Source organism: Cheilinus undulatus, linkage group 18 (genome assembly GCF_018320785.1).
Source record: "Cheilinus undulatus linkage group 18, ASM1832078v1, whole genome shotgun sequence".
NCBI classification, from domain to species: Eukaryota; Metazoa; Chordata; class Actinopteri; order Labriformes; family Labridae; genus Cheilinus; species Cheilinus undulatus.
The window spans coordinates 10,147,212-10,165,161 of NC_054882.1; the positions used below are offsets into that span (position 1 = coordinate 10,147,212).

General features: G+C 41.7%; 1 protein-coding gene across 1 annotated transcript; it reads right to left on the minus strand.

The window, feature by feature from the left end:
* Positions 1-1,078: 1,078 nt before the first annotated feature.
* LOC121526541 (nesprin-2-like) lies at positions 1,079-17,193 on the minus strand. The gene is made up of 32 exons (XM_041813193.1): positions 16,249-17,193; positions 15,065-15,199; positions 13,811-14,004; positions 13,608-13,689; positions 13,289-13,389; positions 13,068-13,188; positions 12,693-12,980; positions 11,721-12,316; positions 11,253-11,408; positions 10,940-11,090; positions 10,585-10,743; positions 10,134-10,301; positions 9,910-10,011; positions 9,563-9,763; positions 8,812-9,019; positions 8,588-8,700; positions 8,296-8,498; positions 8,076-8,183; positions 7,700-7,979; positions 7,074-7,403; positions 6,646-6,975; positions 6,138-6,437; positions 5,370-5,597; positions 4,913-5,029; positions 3,773-4,099; positions 3,338-3,682; positions 3,048-3,226; positions 2,600-2,816; positions 2,416-2,514; positions 2,023-2,187; positions 1,251-1,598; positions 1,079-1,099 (listed from the first exon to the last, which is right to left on the minus strand). Exons 1-32 carry the CDS (start codon positions 17,191-17,193, stop codon positions 1,079-1,081), a joined length of 7,317 nt encoding a protein of 2,438 aa, XP_041669127.1.
* Positions 17,194-17,950: the final 757 nt, after the last annotated feature.

The window sequence follows — 17,950 nt, forward strand, 5'->3', positions numbered from 1 at the left end:
TGCAGGTTGTCCTGCAATTTTTCACCTTCCTTTAATGACGCCTGAAATCAAGAAGAAAAAAATTAGCCACTGAATTTAAGAGCAATTTAAACAATTGCTTCACCATGTTAAAATACCACACTTTTAAGTCTCTAAACTCATCAACCTTTTTAAGTATCTTGCAAAATGACTGAAAACATCAAAAGACATGAACCTGCACAGAAGAACTTGACTCTAATGGTTTGCTTTGGTTCCATTCCTGCAGGTTGTGAAGACTGTCCATCAGATAGCGAGTTGTGTTTGTAGAGCAGGTACCCTGATGCTCACTCAGCCTAGACTTTAAACTGCAAATAATTCATTCATGTTTAACACCAAAGTCAGCAATGCATGCATTATAAATCCAATAAAATGATTAAAGGACAAGTTTAATTGCAAAACTATATGCAAAAGGGAATAACTGAAAGCATGGCAATGTGTAAATACTTCTCAAGCACAACAAGAAGCAAAAAGGATTCATCATAAATATAGGTAAAATATAAAATAAATCCTTCATGTTGGCTAAAATTTCTGTAGTATAATAATTTGTAGGATATAACCTTTTGATGTTTAAAACAAACAGTGAAACAAGAGATCCCTTTTTTAATGCTATTGTTTGAGAGCACAGTGACCTGCTGGGTCATGTTTCTTGTGCATGTTTGTTTTGTGTAATAATAATTGAATGCTATTCAGAAATTGAGGGATACCAGCTGAGAATTCATCATTTTGAACCTTATCAAGTAGGTCAGCATAATTGAAAAACTTAAGTGGTGAAATAGTTAGATCGATTTGACAGTCTTATGACCTGAGTATCAAAGCAAGAGCTAAAATCAATGGCCCATTTAGATATTTTCTGCTTTCTAAAAATGACAGATAAAATAAAATCAGTTGTATTATGTGGTACCTGTCATGTTGCTGGCATAAGGATTCCACCCCAGTGATAATTTCTGCAGGTAGCTCATCAGTGGCAGATGTCACCTTCACTTCCTTGTCAAGGTCATGAACCTTTACACCCAAATCGTCAAGTGACTTCTGGCAGTTCTAAAGGAATAACATCATCACATTAGTAGTATCTGCATTTCTGCTACAGGAACATAAGGACAAGTTTTACCCTTATTTCGTGAGGTACAAACTTCCATTTTTATTTTCTGCACATGGCCTCTTTTTCAGTCCATATGTTGGGACTAGTCAAGCCAGTATAACATTTTTCTTTTTATTTTATTATCAGTAATAACCTTGAGGCTGTTCCAGTGCTGTTGGAGCTGAGCGATGTTGTCCTGTGGTTCGCTGTAACTGAGTGCTTGGTCCAGAGAACGGAGCTCCCACTGCAGGGCTGCAGCTCTCTCCTTTAGCCCCTGTGCCCTCTTGGCTACCTGACCATCAAGCTCAGCTAGACGAGTCTCACAGGTAGCCAGACGCTCCTTCACCTCCTGCTCTGAGGCATCACAGAGGTCATGAAGGTGGCTGACCTCTAGGGTCAGAGCAGCCCTGCCTCCAGCTGTGCAGAGGTTCAGCAGACTGTCTCTAGCAGAGTCCAGCTCTTTCATCTCTCTCTTCTCTCTGTCCGCTGTTTGGAGCAAGGCCTGGCATCACACACGAGAAAGTGTTAAATCAAATTACATAAGAGAGAATTTTTTACATCTTTTTGAAGAGCTTTGACTCTAAAACCTTAAAATGATCCAGACGTCAAATATTTAGGGAACTGGATATTTTTTTTTTAAATTCTGAATGGGGCAGTGAAAAAGAAATCTGATACATATGAATACTGGTTTGGTTTATTCTATTTAATATTTCAAATAAAATTATCATGTTAAGTGTATACTATGCCATAAATTCCAAAAATAACTTAAATGATATTAATCTCAATTTCCCAAATTCATTCCTGATCATGTTTTTGTTTGCTAATGGCTTTTTGCACTCGAGGGCCATATTTAACTGAATGGTCAAAATGTATGCCTCCAACTTCTGTTAGGGACAGAAAGATTCCTTCAGTGAGATTTTTCAAACCTTCAGTGTGTTGATAGCGCTGTGCAGATCCTTTCTGTCAGTAGGTGGAGCACTCAGGCCTTTGACATGCTCCCTGAGCCAGTCCTGTGCTGCTTCATGTTGCTCCACCAGCTGAGTGCACTGCCTCTCTGCCTGGATGCCCTGCTCCAGATCCGCCACTGCATCCTGAGAACAATAGCAGATGTATTTCACTGACTGATTAACTGGACGATAGACAAATAATACTGAAAATGTTCATGTCAAAATTGGAACACTCTTTATCTTACTGATTCAAACAAAGGCATAGAAAGAAAATGAATGCATTTATAGCTTATTTCGATAGTCTAGAAATTGAAAATTAACTAGTATAGATGCTACTCATATCTTTTCTTAAAGATTATTTGCTGAACTTACAGTCAGCTCTTTCAGCATAGCAGGAATGGAGTCCTGTTTGGCTGCCAATGGGGAATCTGACAGACCAGGGTCCTTTGTAATCTCAAACAGCTCTGCAGACTTCAGAAAACAATGCAAGACAGTCAACATGCTTCAACCTTAAACCCCTTTTCTTTTGTTATTTGCTTTCCTGTGAGTGTCACACCTGTTTACGGATGTCTGACAGAACAGGGGCCAAAGCTGCACTCTGATCCAGCAGGGTCCTGGCCTGTTCCACTGCCTGCCTCCTCTCTCCGAGCCCAGGCCATGGGAACTCACGAGGCAGGCTGGATGTTTGCTTCTGAAGATCAAACAGACGAGCTTCGGCCTGACTGCGCTGGTTTTCACAGGACACCAGACGATCCACAACACCCTTCAACTGTCTGATGGGCAACAACAATGCAAAGGCAAGTTAACAAATTAGAATTAGACAGGTTCAAATGATCAGACTGTAAAAAGACATATGTATAAATGCAATAACCTCTGTGTTAAAATCTGAAGCATATTTCACATTTAACTTTTGTTTTCCATCCCTTACTGTGTTCACCACTGAGGCATTCATGGGCAGAGAAATATCAATCACAGAGCATTAAATCAGATTTCAGATCAGATACCTTTGCGTGTCCCCTGCAGCCTGCAGGACTGTCTTCCACCGCTGCTCAGTGTCTTTAAATGTCTGTTGAACCTCCTTTTTCTTGTTTTTGTCCAAATCTTTTTGCTCACACAGACTCTTGGTTCGTTTCTTTAGCTCCATCATTTGAGAGTCACCGTTTGACTTGGAGTTTAAGATGACCTAAAGAGATCAATATATTATTTTTCTTTCTCACTAAACAGCCATAATTCTAGATATAACAATGTCACAAATAATGCACAATATATCATCTAAAATACACTGATACTTTACTTGTGCTGTATTCAGCCTGTCCTCTAGCTGAGCCCGGTTTCCCTGAGTTCCTCTCCCCTTGGACTCAGCCTGTTTCTGCAGCTCTTTAACCCAGGATTTAGTGCTCTCTGCCTGGGTGCCAAAGCCCTCCAGCTCCCTAGACAGTGAGTACTGGGCCTCAGCTTTCTTCAGAGTGCTCTCAGCAGACTGCAGGACTGTCTTCCACTGTTCCTCTGAGTCTTTAACAGTCTGCTGAGCCTCTTGTCTCATGTTCTCCTCCAGGTCTTCCTGGTCAGACAGACTCTCACTCAGTCTCCTCAGCTCGGTCAGCTTAGAGTCTCCCTCAGGCTTACAGCTCAGAATAGACTGAAGACAGAGAAAAAAGATAGCTGATTAGTTACACTTTCTGAAATGAGTCACAAAGTTTAAGCATATCAAAAATTACAAGAAACTGACCTGTGCAGTGTTTATTGTCTTTTCTGGATCTGTCTGACTGTCCACAGAGACAAGACTCTTCCTCTTGTCTTCCAGCCAGGCTTTGGTCTTCTCCTTCAAGGCTTCATATTCCTTTAGCTGGCCCTCCAGAGCACACTGCCTCTCAGCTTGATCCAGGGCTTGTTTAGCATTTTGCAGGGCTCTCATCCACTGCTCCTCAAGACCTCTTACTTTTTGTTGAACCTCTTGCTTTTTGTTTTCCTCGAGGTCCTGAGCACAAACATTCTGACCTTGTCTCTTGAGTTCCTGAAGTTTGGAGTCTCCATCAGGCTTGGAGCTTACGATGGTCTGGGGATGAAGATGCAGGAGTATGTTGTTTAATTTCAGCTTGTGATGACTTAAGGAAAAACTGGGTTTATAAGAACAACAACACTGAACCAGATCTGACTGAAGATAAGCGGCTACGAACAATTACCAAGCTAAATGAATAAATACCCAGGCATTCTGTACTCGGCACTAGAATAATATTTTTTTAACCATTTCAGGTCCACAATCTCCCTCAAATGCTGTCTGAACTGTAAAACAGCCACCCACCACTAGTTGCTGTAGCTGTGGTTAATGGTTACTGCCATGCTGCCATAATGCTCTTTTTATGGAATATACACAACAATGAGCTGATATCACTGATAGTACCTCATAGGAACAGCATGGTTTACCATAATTTAGACCAAGACAATGGGGATAAAGCTGGACACAGGCTGTGTACTTTTATACTCACATATAACTGAAGAAATGAGTGAAAACATTCAGTACAGGAATGTGAATTCTAACCTGCACAGAAGCCCAAAGGCTAATTGTGCTAGCGCTGACAGCGTTGGCTGTATTCTGCAAACCAACATAACATGTCTGTTCTTTTGTTTTTTGTTTTTTAACTGAAGACTATTTGACTTAATGCAATTATAGTTTGCATCAAACCAGATTTGAAATAGGAACACAAAATAATGGATTTCAAGGTATGTATCAGCAAACTGAATTGCCTTTTGTCTCAAAGGTGCTACATAAATAAGCTTGCTTTACCTTGCCTAATAAATTTTGTGCAAAAAGAGGGCATTATTTACCACCGTTTTTGTCAATTTCTCTTTTTTTGACTCAGCTGCTCACCTGTGCTGCGTGTAGTTTGTCCTTAGCTTTAGGTTGGCTGTTCAGTGAGTCCACTCGCTTCTGGAAGTCTGACAGCCACTTGTTGATGTCCTGCTGGTTGGTATCAAATTCTTTCAACTGAAAAGATAATTACAGTACATGAAAAGGTGGCTCAAAATGGATCCATAAAGTGCCTGTCAAGAGCAACTCAGATGAAATGATGTTCAGCTGCTCAGCAGGATCTTCATGTTGCATATTTTCATACATTCCCACTCTGTTTAGTGATATTTCTCTAGTGTTAGTTCTATTGCATATTATATGCGGTTTATAGAAATGAGCAATTTTACAAGGCCAAGCTAGATAAAAGAGGATGGGTTTTGTACCTTATCTCAGCGCTATACATTTAAAATGTGAAAATCAATCAATATAAACACAATATAGCAACAATACACTGCTCTTCAACAGTAGAATTTTTTACCTCTGACTTTATTTTCTCAGCCTTCTTGGCTTTTTCAGCACCAGCGGCAGCTTCGACCTGTTTCGCAGCCCCCAGGACGTTCCTCCACTGATCCTCTGAGTCTTTAACTGTCTGCTGAACATGTTTTTTCCTGCTTTCATCTGCATCCGGATGGTCGCATACACTCTGGCCTCGTCTTCTTAAGTTGTTCACTTTACAGTCACCATCTGGTTTTGAGCTCAAGATGGTCTGCAAACAACAACAACAAAAAAGCAATCATCAAATGCCAGCTGATAAATGATTCATGCAAACTTGGGACTTTTAGATCTAGGGATAATTTGAAACTCAAGTTAGAATAAAATGTATAAACCAGAAAATGCTTGATAAAAAAGACAAAAATGAATGAAACTTTGTTTTGATTGAAAGTTTAACAAAGCAGAAAAGAGACTTTAAATTGGTTGTCTTTGTGTAATGTAATTTTTCAAAAGATTAAATAAAACAAAAATACTTTTTGAAAGTCAGCTGGATTGAGTTTTAGTTTGGCTGGAGTTGGCACTTATCTAAGCTCTGTAACATTGATTCATAGCATGAAAACTGTAATGTTTTTTGTATTCCCATTGTTATTTTTATGCCAATTTGTATTTTCACTGTGCTAAAAAGTATGTGTTTATGGGCGAAACGTTTCGATCACACACTATAAATGTACTATATTTCTACTGATTCCAAAACAGTCAGTGTCAAAGCTGTCTTAGCAAAGATTTCTTGATACAACAGTAAGTTCAAACAGACCTGAGCTGTGTTAATCCTCTCCTCAGCTGGTGTTTGACTGCCCACAGACTGCAGCTTCTGTGTTCTCTCCCTGATCCACAACTGAGTGTTTTTACCCTGAGAGTCGAAGTCGTCAGACAGACCTCGGAGCTCTGCCTGTCGGGCAGCCTGCTGAACATTTCTCCACTGCTGCTCAGCATTTTTTACCAGCTGCTGAACCTCTGGCTTCCTGCTCTCCTCCAGGTGCTCACATACACTCTCAGCTTGTTTCTTCAGAGCAAGAAGTTTGGACTCTCCCTCAGGTTTGGAGGTCAAAACAGCCTGAAGATAAGGGCACAAAATGACAGAATTGTGACATTTAGTAATAACTATCTGATGTGAATCCAGGTGAAAAGTATTGGCCTTTACTGCAGTTTAAACAGTCACAGCCCCAGTAAAATAACAAACTTTTTAAAGAAATATAATAAAACTGGTTTATTTTTCCAATATTAGCTATTTTAACCAGATATTCATGATAAAGTAGACCCACCTGTGCAACCTGTAACCTTTCTTCACATGGCATTTGACTACTGAGGGCCAACAGTTTCTGCTTTTGCTCTTTCATCCAGGACTGAGCATCCTCACTTTGGCTTTTGAAAGCATCATAATCCTTTCTAGCAGCAACTTCAGTCCCTGTCTTGTCGAGAGCCTTCTGAGCAGACTGTTGGACATTCTTCCACTGCTCCTCAGTCTTCTTAACAGCATCTTGAACCTCTCGTCTCCTCCTTTCGTCCAGTCCCTGGTTATCACACAGACTCTGGCATTGCTGCTTTAGATCCCGAAGCTTTGAATCTCCAACAGGCTTGGAGTTGAGGACAGCCTGAAGAAAAGAAAGACAATATGTCTTTCATAGAGAAAACAAACCAAGAGGATCTACGATTAACATCAGCCTTAACAAACTGTTTATTTAACACTAACCTCTGCAACAGGAAGCTTTTCTTCAATTTGCATGCATCCACTGATGGACTTCAGGTTTTGCTCCTTGTCTTTAATCCATGCTTGAACTTCTTCATTCTTGGTTATAAAAGAGCTGAGGTCCTTCTCTAACACAGCCTTTGTTTCAGCCTTGTTGAGATACTGCTCAGCTGTCTGCAGAGCCGTTCTCCACTGTTCCTCTGTTTCTCTGACTGATCGCTGGATGTCTTGTTTCCTGCTCTCCTCCATACCCTCCTGCTCACACAGACTTTGACTTTTTTTTCTCAGGTCATTCATTTTAGAGTCACCCTCAGGCTTAGAGCTCAGGACAGCCTGGTGACAGAAGTACAACACAAGTTATAGCAGATTTATTTATGCTGTGCTTTTAACCATTTTAGACCAATTAAATATGCAGAATTGCAGATTAGCTTCAAAAGCCACCTTTAGCTACCAAATGGCAGAGGTCACTCAGGCTCTGCCCAATATTTTCTTCAGTCTATGGGTATTTCCCAACAGAATTCATAAAATTGTAAATGTGTAAATTATATAAGCACAAAAGTGATAATTTCATTTATTTTCTCTGTATTAATGTGGGATTAAGGTTAGATTTCAAACTCCTATTTACTGACCTGTGCTCTCTTCTTTATCTCCTCTGTCTTGGTGTCTTTGCCAGAGGAGGAGAGGGGCTGCAGCAGATTAGTTATCCAGGTCTTTGTGCTTTTAGCCTGAGAGTTAAACTTGTCCACTTCTCCATCCAGGGCATTCTGGGTGTCCGCCTGCTTCTGCAGCCTCTCCTTCAGGTTTCTGTAGCGTTGTATCAAGTTATCGCCGTCTTTCAGGAGGCTTTCAGCTCTGACTCCTTGTCTGCGTACTGAAGCTAGAATCTCACTGAGGGAGTCAGCTCTGCCACTGTGACAAAGAAAAAATACATTTGAAAATATTTCAGCAATGGGCAATGGGTTATATAATTAAACTGTTGTACTTGGCTTGCATGTTGAAGCTCACCTCCCATCCTGAAGATCTTTGAGGAGAACTTTAGCTTTGTGTGACTCCACTGACTGTTTCTCTTTGATCTGCAGCCAATCCCTGAAGCTATCATGCTGTTTCTGCAGACTATAAAACAAAAGACACAACTGTCATAGAAAACTCAAAGAAAGTTAGCAGAAGTATACACTTTTTAATCTCCATATGCAGACTTTTTGTTAATGGGGCCAAACTGAATCACCTGTTCAGGTCACTGAGGAGTGACTCCATTTGTTTCTGCCTGTTGAGGCAGTGAGTCCTGAATGTTTCCACCTCCTCCTGCTGCTCCTTCAGCCAGTCGCTGAACTCAGACAGCTGCTGGGGTGGAACCTGCTGGCTGCCTCTCTCCAGTTGATCTTTCAGCTGGTCCAGACGTTTCTCTGCATCCTTTGCTTTCAAGAAACCCTGAAGAACAGGAGAAAATCTTTAAGGACTGAACTATCATTGAATGATCTACAGCACTTTTCTACTACAAAACTTTATCATTAACTTACAGTGAGTCTTTGCAGGGATGTTTCCACATCTGTTTTGCTCTCAGGGTTCTCAAAGCATTCATTAACAGACATCTGTAAATCCTGGAACCAGCCGATGAAGGACTGCTTTTCATCTGAAGAAATGGAAAAATATCTTATTGTATTGTATAGAAAGAAAAAAGTAGTATGAGAAAGTGAGACAGGGGATGTATTTCAGTTTATGTTTAGAGGGCATCTGTATCCACCTTTGATGACTTTGAGCAGGCCTTTGTCCCTCTCCTCTCTCTTAAGGTGGATCATCTCTTTGGTTCTGGAGAGGGCCTCCCTAAGCCGGGTACAGTCCACAGACAAGGCCTCCAGCACCTGAGGACTGGCCACACTGGAAACCAGACCCACCTCCTTCAACACAGCCTCCGCCTGCTCCTCTTGAGTCTCCAGTTCACCACTCAGCTCCTGGAAAGGAAAAATGGACAACTTTATTTTATTACCAATAGTATCGGAGTGCAGCGGGCAGAGCTGAACTGTCAAATTAGAAAATTATGTGATGAAACATACAATTACAAATAGTTGAAAAAGCTAGTAAAATAATCTCAATAATAATTATACAAAAGGAAACAGTTTTCTTTTTCTTGATGCATTGGTAACTATCTAATTTCTGCCAAGAGACTGCAGATGTAATCAGCTTGAAGCTAACTTCTGGTACAAGGCACCAAATGGCAACATTACTATTGTGCATGGTCCCTTTACAAATAAAATAAATACATTCTTATTTTTCTGATATCTTAAAATTAAAATGTTTAGCTTATAAATGTGGCTTATATTAAGTATGATGTGTACTGTAAATGAAAAAACTATACTTGTTAAGTTTTGAGATTTTGTACGGCAAACGTTCTACCAAATTAGTGTGTCCGTAACAAGAATGGCCATGATGGATCGTTTTAAATGTGATAAATGAATTCCAAGACAGAGAAATTTAAAATTATAACAGCTGTTTACCTGTATCTCTTCTTCCACCTTTGGCTTTGAAGGATCAAGATTACTGAGAGAACACTGGATGCTCTCTACAGCTGTTTGGCACTCTTCGAGTTTCTCAGCCAGGTGTGTCTTCACAGCAACCAGCTCCTCAAAGACGTCAGTGCAGTCGGTAAACAGCTCCTTCACCTGCTGCATCCTCTTCCTCAGCTGGGTTTCCATCACCTTAGAGAAAGATTTTAAAAGGACACAGGCACTGTTAAAGAAATTGATAACAAATTTCAAGGCAAGAGTAACCACACATACAGTATCTAAAAAGACTGAGTTTGGATTTAAAAGAAAACAATAGCAGAGGGGATAAGACAACTCACCTGCAGCTCCAGTGGTGCTTCTGGACTCTGCAGTATCTCCTGGATTTCTATAGACTTCTTGTGGAAGAGTTCTATGTTCTTCTCATTGGCGTTGATTTCATCCTTAAAAAAATAAAACAGAATAAGAATCAGCTTGTTCTTTAAAGACTTTTCATCCACACTTTGGGACGGGGCTCAAGCTTCCAATGAAGCAATTAAAACATAATTTTATTAAGGACTCTTACCCTCATGTCCAGTACTTGCTGTTCATTGTGGAAGGGGTGGCTTTCTGCAAACATAGCCAGTTTGGACCCTGCCCAGGTGTCAACTTCTCCCCCTACCATCAGCTGCTTGTCCCACAGCTCCAGCCCCACCCGAAGGTTATCCATGTAGGCATCTGTCTTCTCTGTCACCTGCAGGGGCAAAGAAAAACAACAATATTCAGTGAAGTAAAGCTTGTGAAAGTAAAGCTTTCCAAACCAGATATACTTCTGCAGTACTGAGAAGAACAGTTAGTGGAGTTTAGCTATACATTTTCATACACTTTTTACCAAAAGCCTTCTTTAACCTGTCTTATTCTTTAGATTCCCTGCACCTAAAACCGGACGAGTAGTGTTTATAAAAAATCTGAAATCCTAAGTTTAGGTGCACTTTTGATCTTTTCCTATCTAATTTCAATGTAAATAAGAATCTTACATCCAGCCAGTTGTCCATGAGTGTGTCAGCCTCGGCTTCAAATGGCGCCCCACTGCAGTCTGGCATCTTCTTTAGTTGGGTCTGCAGCTGCCTGCAAACTGCCCTCATCTCCTCCATGGGCTCGCCAAGACCAGCCAGCTCCGCCTTAATATCCCCAACCTATAAACATATGCACACATAGTTACATTTTGCTTTAAATTGTTGTATGAAGCCCAAAGAATGAACTGGTAATGTTTTCGTCCATACAAGCTTATTAAATGAGAATCAAAGTGGCAGATATCTAAATACACCCCAGTCAAATTTTACCCGTTAATACATGTTAAATACAACATTAAAAGTAATTTGGTCAACTAACCTTGGCAAAACTTCTCTGCAGGTTGTCCTTGCCCATGTAAGAAGCCTGATCACTGATAGTCTGCTCTGCTCTCTGCATGGTGTTGCTCAGATGGCTGCGACAGTTCTGGAACTTCTTCATATTTTCTAGCAACAGGTTGCTTTGCTTCTTGCTGCCAGAGGGAGAAAACAGAAGAAATTATGTCAATCTTTGCCCCCCAGATCTAAAAAGAACAACCCCAGCTTTCTCTACCTTATTATGCAGCCATTAGTCTCTTATTCCTGATGATTAGATAAGATACTTGTGTTGAGCATACTTCTCCTACCAAACTTACCCTTCAATAAATGCTCTCTGAGTCTCCTTCCACTGGGCCTCCAGTTCCTGAAAGAGGTCTTCACCTCCTCCCTCTTTCTCTTGAAGTTCACGGACGTTCTGGAGCTCTGAATGCTGGGCTTGCACCTGACTCTCCAAATCTGATAGAGCACGGAGCCTGAAAAACAAATCATTTTTATTCAATTATTTAATGACATTAATTATTTTTTAAATTATACTCATACATGTCTTCCAATACTTCTTGATGCATTGCTCCTGTGTTTGCCTACAGTATACAAAATGTGGTTTAGTGCTGCCTTTCACATTTCATTGAGTAAAGAAAAAATCATCAAAAGCTAAAGAAGCACAAACTAGAAGGATATTTCAGTTTAACTCTGATGCTAACTCTATCAAATACTATACATTGCTAAAACTCATTAGAAAGAAAGCCTTTGTGTTACTACATCAACAAACAGTACATTAAACTCACCTTTGCTGCACAGCAGGCATTGTGGGCTCCTTAAGGCCTTGTGATTCGATTGCTTTCTGCAGCTTCCTCAGCTCCCCCAGCAGAGTCCTCTTCCTCAGTCCCAAGGATCTGCTCTGCATCTCCTTCTGGAGGCCTTTCTGTTGCCCGACAAGTCCACTGTCAGCCTCCTCCAGCCTCCTAAGCAGAGCTGTCACCATGTCCAGGCAGGAGGCAGGGATTCCATTCCTGGTGACTGTCAGCCTTGCCCCTTGTAGAAGCTGATCCAGCTGAGGAGTCTTTTCTTTCAGACTGTCAATGCTTTGTTTGATCAAAGCCAGCTTGGAGCGGCAGTCCCGAAGTACCTGATCATCACTACAGGGGGCACCTTGGACTCCAGATATGTCTTCATCCACAGTACGCAGTGACATTAGGAAGCGGTCAAGGGCGCGGGCAGCTGCCTCACTCTTGCGGACCTGCTGTCGAAGCTGATCCAGGCTGGCTTTGTGGGTCTCAACTTCGCGGGACAGAGGAGGGCAGTCCCTTGGGTCCAGATCGCTAGATTTAGGGTGCAGGCGAGACAGCTGGTCCAGCTCACTCTGGATGTTGTCATCCAGTTCCTATCACAAAAGATGGGGTGGTGAGATGCAATGTGAAGTTTAGGATTAGTCTGCATTGTCAAGGACAAGAACTCCATTGAAGTGCAAGCAATGCAAAGCAGTTTTCTCAACCTATCCGCCTAATTAAAACTTACTGACTGATTTGATTATTTTCATTTTCACAGGAATTTCTGCAACTTTGCAAAAACAAATCTATGGTTGTAGCAAAAGAGCAAATAATTAGTTTAAAACAATTTTCTGGCTGTTTAGTTTGGCTCTTAACCCTTCAAACTTTGATGATACTGTTTATATACGCCTATTTCTGCATAAACAGCTTTTGTGCAACAGTTTGACAAAGTTTTACTCCATGGAAAGGTATTTAGGAGTCACAGGAGACCTTAATGTCTTTTAGGATGTTGGTGTTGGCCAGCGTGAAGCCAGTGATGTCTTTGGGCTGTCTAAGGTAGCGGTCCAGACGGTCTGTGAAGTCCACCATGTGGTTCTCAGTGGAGTCAATCTGTCTAAGGGCGGCGCCCAGAGAGCTGCCTCTCTTCTGCAGGTTAGCCTGTTGACTGCGCCACTGCTCCTGAAGCTCTGCTTTCTCCTTCTCCAGACCAGGGTTAGTGCACTGGGTGCACAGGTTTGTATACTCAGACCACAGAGCCTCTGTCTCTTGTCTCAAGAACTGCAAAACAGGGGGTTAAATTTATCATTATGGGCATGCTCAAAGAATGGATACAATCTTGTCAAATTCTTTAAGCGCCTGTTGTACCTGTAGTTCCTGGAGTCTTGTATGAAGGCCTTTTAGAGAGACAGAATCAGAGGGAACATCAGTGAAGATCTGCTCATTTTTAGCCAGTTGGGCTTGAAGTGTCCTCTTAGAATTCTCATATCTGGAGATTTTAAAAGTTAGAACACAGTCAGGAAGTGAAGCAGCAGTAAATAAGGGGATTAATGTGATGTTACAGCATAATCAGGCTTGAATCAGTCTACCTTTCTAATGCCTCCTTCTTGGGAACTTCCTCCTCCATGGATGTCTGCTTTTCAACCTCCTTCCTCTCCACACTGAGAGTCTTCTTTAACACTGGAACCACCTGAAAAAGATGTCATCCTCTTTTCTAGCTCTCCATAGTTGCTTAGGTGACATAAAGCAACCACAGTACGCAGTTAAGAAACAAAGGCATACATGCCAAAGAACTAAAAATATGAAAAATATTGCAGAAGAAAAGATGGACATATAAGGAACATTTTACAGGACAAAATTATTTTCAAAGAGTAACTATTTTAATCTATGAATGGTTATGAGTCATACCTCAGCTGAGGCCTGAGGTTTGTCACTTGGTCTTGTGGGTTCTTTTTGTGCATTCAGATCCTCACTGAAGGTAACAGGAATCCTGTAAACAAACGAAATGGGAATCAAATATCTCTTCCTTTATTTCAACATTTTAACTACTGAGCAAGACAGCAACATTTAAACATTTAAAAACCCATGATGAATTGAGAAGAAGTGAATACCTAGAATCAGGGAGTGGTGCATCTTGGTCTCCGCTGAATTGTCGTTGAATGGCTGCCAGCCTGTTCTCACACTCCCTGAGCTGAGTCTGTGCCAGGCGGTGAGCGTCCTCAGGGCTCAGGGTGTCACACAGCTCTTTCAAGGCCTGAAGGTGCTGCCCAGCCTGGGCAAAGCTAGCATCCTCTGAGATACAAGCCTGGAGAATGTTGACATAGTGGAAAAATAAGTTAGTAAAGAATATAATTTACAGGTTTTCAAACCAGTTGAGTCATACCATCATTTTACACCCATTCAAACTAAGATTAACTTTATGCAATGTATTTTTTGATGTACAGAATCTGATCTGTGTCCCCATTGCTTGCCCCGCTTAAAAGCATCTTTTCTTACTGAATGCCATATAAATTTCAAGTTTGAATTTGACAGCTTTGAAAGCAAAGAAATTGCAACATAAAGCTAATTTGCAGCCCGCAGACCCAAAGAGTGCTGTTTCTCTTTTTCAGTGAAAACTAAATTTATTTCTGTCTTAAATATTTTACCAAATATAATTTCATGTTTAATACTTAATTTTGATTTTCAGGTTACTTTTTAGTGTTTATTTTTCTGTGTTTGACTTATCTAACAACACATAATACAACAAAATCAAGACTAAAAAAAAAACAGCACCCTCTTTAATTGAAACAATGAACAAGTATTGCAATTACCAAATCCCATGACCACAAACTCCTTTGAAGCATTTGAGGAAAAAAAGAGGGATCAAAAGTTAGACAAGCAGAGCAGATAAACTGGCTGCATCCCCATCAACCAAAGCACACCTGCCAAGTGCTAAGCTCTGATACTTTACTTTAACTACCTGGGCTTGGTTTTCTAATGGGGAGCTTAAGAGCACCTCACACTGCTGGGCGGCATTGTTAAAGTCTTTCCTTGTTAATTGAAAACGTAATTGCTGCAAATAGGCTGAGATCTCAGCTCTCACAGCCTGGGAGATAAAATGAAATTAATTCAATACAATGACAAAGCAAGTTAGAACACAGTATTCAATAAAAGAAGTCTTTGTGACTGTTTTATATGCACACAATCAAACAATTTGCTGATACTTTTATCAACAAAATTTGACTGAGAAAAATATTAACAACAGTTTTAGTGCCAAAGTGGCACAATAGTGTCATTAAATGTGACAAATGTGAACAATGTCCTATTTAAGCAGTTAAAATCCCACACATTGAATTAATTCCCACAGTAACAGTTTTTTGTCCTACCTCCCACTGAGTCCTCACTGACTGGGTGTAAAACTCCATGTCCCTGAGCTCTGCAGGGGTACAAAAGGCCTCCATGCCTTCAGCTGCTCTCAGAAACCCCTCCAGCAACTCTGGGTCAAGGATCCTCAATGTCTCCTAAGAGCAACAGCATAAATTCAGTTTCCAGAATTGCTTCTTGGAAATCAGTGTAGACTTCAGATTTTTGTTGTACCACGCATATTGTATCTTTGATTTTAAGGGTGAGCACAAAGTTGTTATGTATATGTACGACCCAAAACCCAGAGTGTTTGATTATCAAGTGTAGTTTTCAAAAATAGGATGTATTTCTCAAACCAACAATACTGACCCTTACCTGCTTGAGTATTTGGTAAACTTGCCATTAAATCTAGTGTATAAGAAACTAAGGCACTCTAAATTTCTTATTTTTCATTTAAATGGTGGGCTACATCTTATTTCATTTTATTTAATCTTCATTTAGTCTAGCAACATTTAACAGGGTTTTAGACAAAGACTATCATACACAGCAAACATAAAAAATACATAGTAGAAGAAGACTGAGACACAAGATACCCCATTTAAAAAGCATGAATAATAAGTAAAATATCCTGTGATACATGGCATCATTGCTCCTTGATGGTAGTGAATATTTGCCCTCATTCACTGTGTATTACAAGCAGTTGCTGAAGTGTTCAAAGTTTGTTGGGATAAGTACCAACACAGATCAGGCTGGCAGTGACACTTTTTCAACAGCTTTTCTCCTTCATTAGACCATAACCCTGCATATAAAGAAAACGTTCACAAATTGTGGGGTAAATAAACCTTATGGAGTTCCTGTTTAATTGAAGAGTCGTCAGTTAAAAACAAGTGACCAGTGGGCAGCATGGCTCATGTGCTCCAGATCTGTAATTCTAAACTATCACCGTAGGTCGAGAAAATAAACACTGTTCCCTAGACTAGCAGGGATGCTAACTCCACATGGTGAAAACCTGAAAGAGCTGCACAGCTTCATTAGAAACTGCATGTTTTAAACTTTCCTAAACATGCTCGAAGTGCTCACAAAGGAAGACCCCGACTGTAGCTTATATTCCAGTGTGACTTAATTTCCAGATTTTACAGTAACAGCAAAGTTTGCTCACTGAGTGTATCATTACACACTAGAAGTGATTTACAGTGACGGTATTTACCTCTTTCACAGATGCTTGCTCAGCTGATATACGTTTGTCTTGAAAGATGTTAATGGTTTCCTTGATGTGCTCCTGCAGACAGTGCTTGGCCTCCTCAAAGCCATTTCTGGCTAAAGCCTGGGCCTTAGCATAAGCCTCCGTGTAGGCCTGAGGAGGCGCCTGAGCCAGGGCTGGAGGTTTGATGCACAGCTCTGGTGATTCAGCCTGAGATGAAGGCAGCACACTGACTTGGGAGATGGAAGCAGTTTGGGGCTGTGGGGGTTTTGATGGTTTTGATTGTGGAGGAGACTGAGTTTGAGGTTTTGACTGTAAAGGTGGCTGGGTCTGAGGTCTGGCCTGTGGAGGTGACTGTAAAGCAGATGGGTTTTTGGGTAGCGTAGGTGACTGATCAGGAAGTTGGGTCTGTGTTGGCATTTGTGCCTGAGGTTTAGGTTGTGGCATTGATTGAGCCTTAGGTTGGGTTGGTGATGGAACTTTAGGTTGAGCCTCTGTTTGTAGTACTGGTTCAGCCTGTAACTTTGGCTTTGGTTGTGATTCCACCCTGACTAGTGACTCAGTCTTGGGCTGTGCTGGCAAACTGGAATTAGGCATGTGTTGTACAGCTGTGGGATGGGTTGTTGCCTGAATCTTAGGTTGAGCTGCCGATGGAGCCTCTGGTTGTGGTGGATATTGGGCCACAGGTTTGGACAGTGGAGCTGTGTCAACACTTGGTTGTGTTGGTGCCTGAATCTTCTGTTGTGACTGGAGCTGGGCCTGATTACTTGGTTGTGGAGGTGGCTGCTGGAACTGTATATTGAACTGAGACTGCTGAGTCTGGACTTGAGGTTTTACTTGTACTGACACTTGTGTCTGAGTTTGTACTTGAGGCCTGAGCTGAGGCTGTGAAGGAGGCTGAGGTTGGAATTGGTGCGGCTGTTGCAAGTGGGGTGGCCCTTGTGCTCGCATCTGAGGCTGAGGGTGACATTGAGTTTGAACCTGTGAATATTGTGGGGACTGAGGTGGAGGGCGGGACTGGGGATATGGCTGGGGTGGAAGTTGATGTGGCACCTGACCCCAAGTCTGTTGCTGGATTTGGCCTTGTTGTGTCTGGATATGATATGAATCATAACCTCTCATCTGAGGTTGTTGTGGCATGGAACCCTGTGGTTGTGACTGAGACCAGGGTTGGGTCTGTGGTGGTATCTGAGCCTGACTATATGGTGGCCCCATATGAGGATACCCAGGGGGACATATCTGAGGTACTGGCTGGGGTCCAGCTTGGGCCCACTGTGGTGGAATCTGACCTGGTGGGTAAGCTTGAGCATGTTGAGATTGACTCATTTGCTGGGTGTGAGGCTGTGGACTTGGGTGCCTCTGTTGGACAATGGCTTGGTTTTGTGGCAGCTGTTGGGGTGTCCACTGCTGGGATGGAGACTGACTCTGGGGGAGGCCCTGCAGATAAGGTGGAGCAGAAGCCTGGGGGTGCTGAATAGGCATTGGAGAGGAGGCTCTAACTTGGGTCCAAGCAGGAACTGGGCTCTGAGAAATTTGCCCTGGATGTCGAACTTGTTGAATATTCATAGGGTACTGAGTCATAGGCTGAGGATGACCTTGAGGATGGGCTACAAGTTGAGATTGGGTTTGCTGTGTTGAAGATTGGGCATGACTTGGCCGGGGCATTGGCTGTGTGTAGGTTTGACCTTGGACCATGGGACCAGCATGG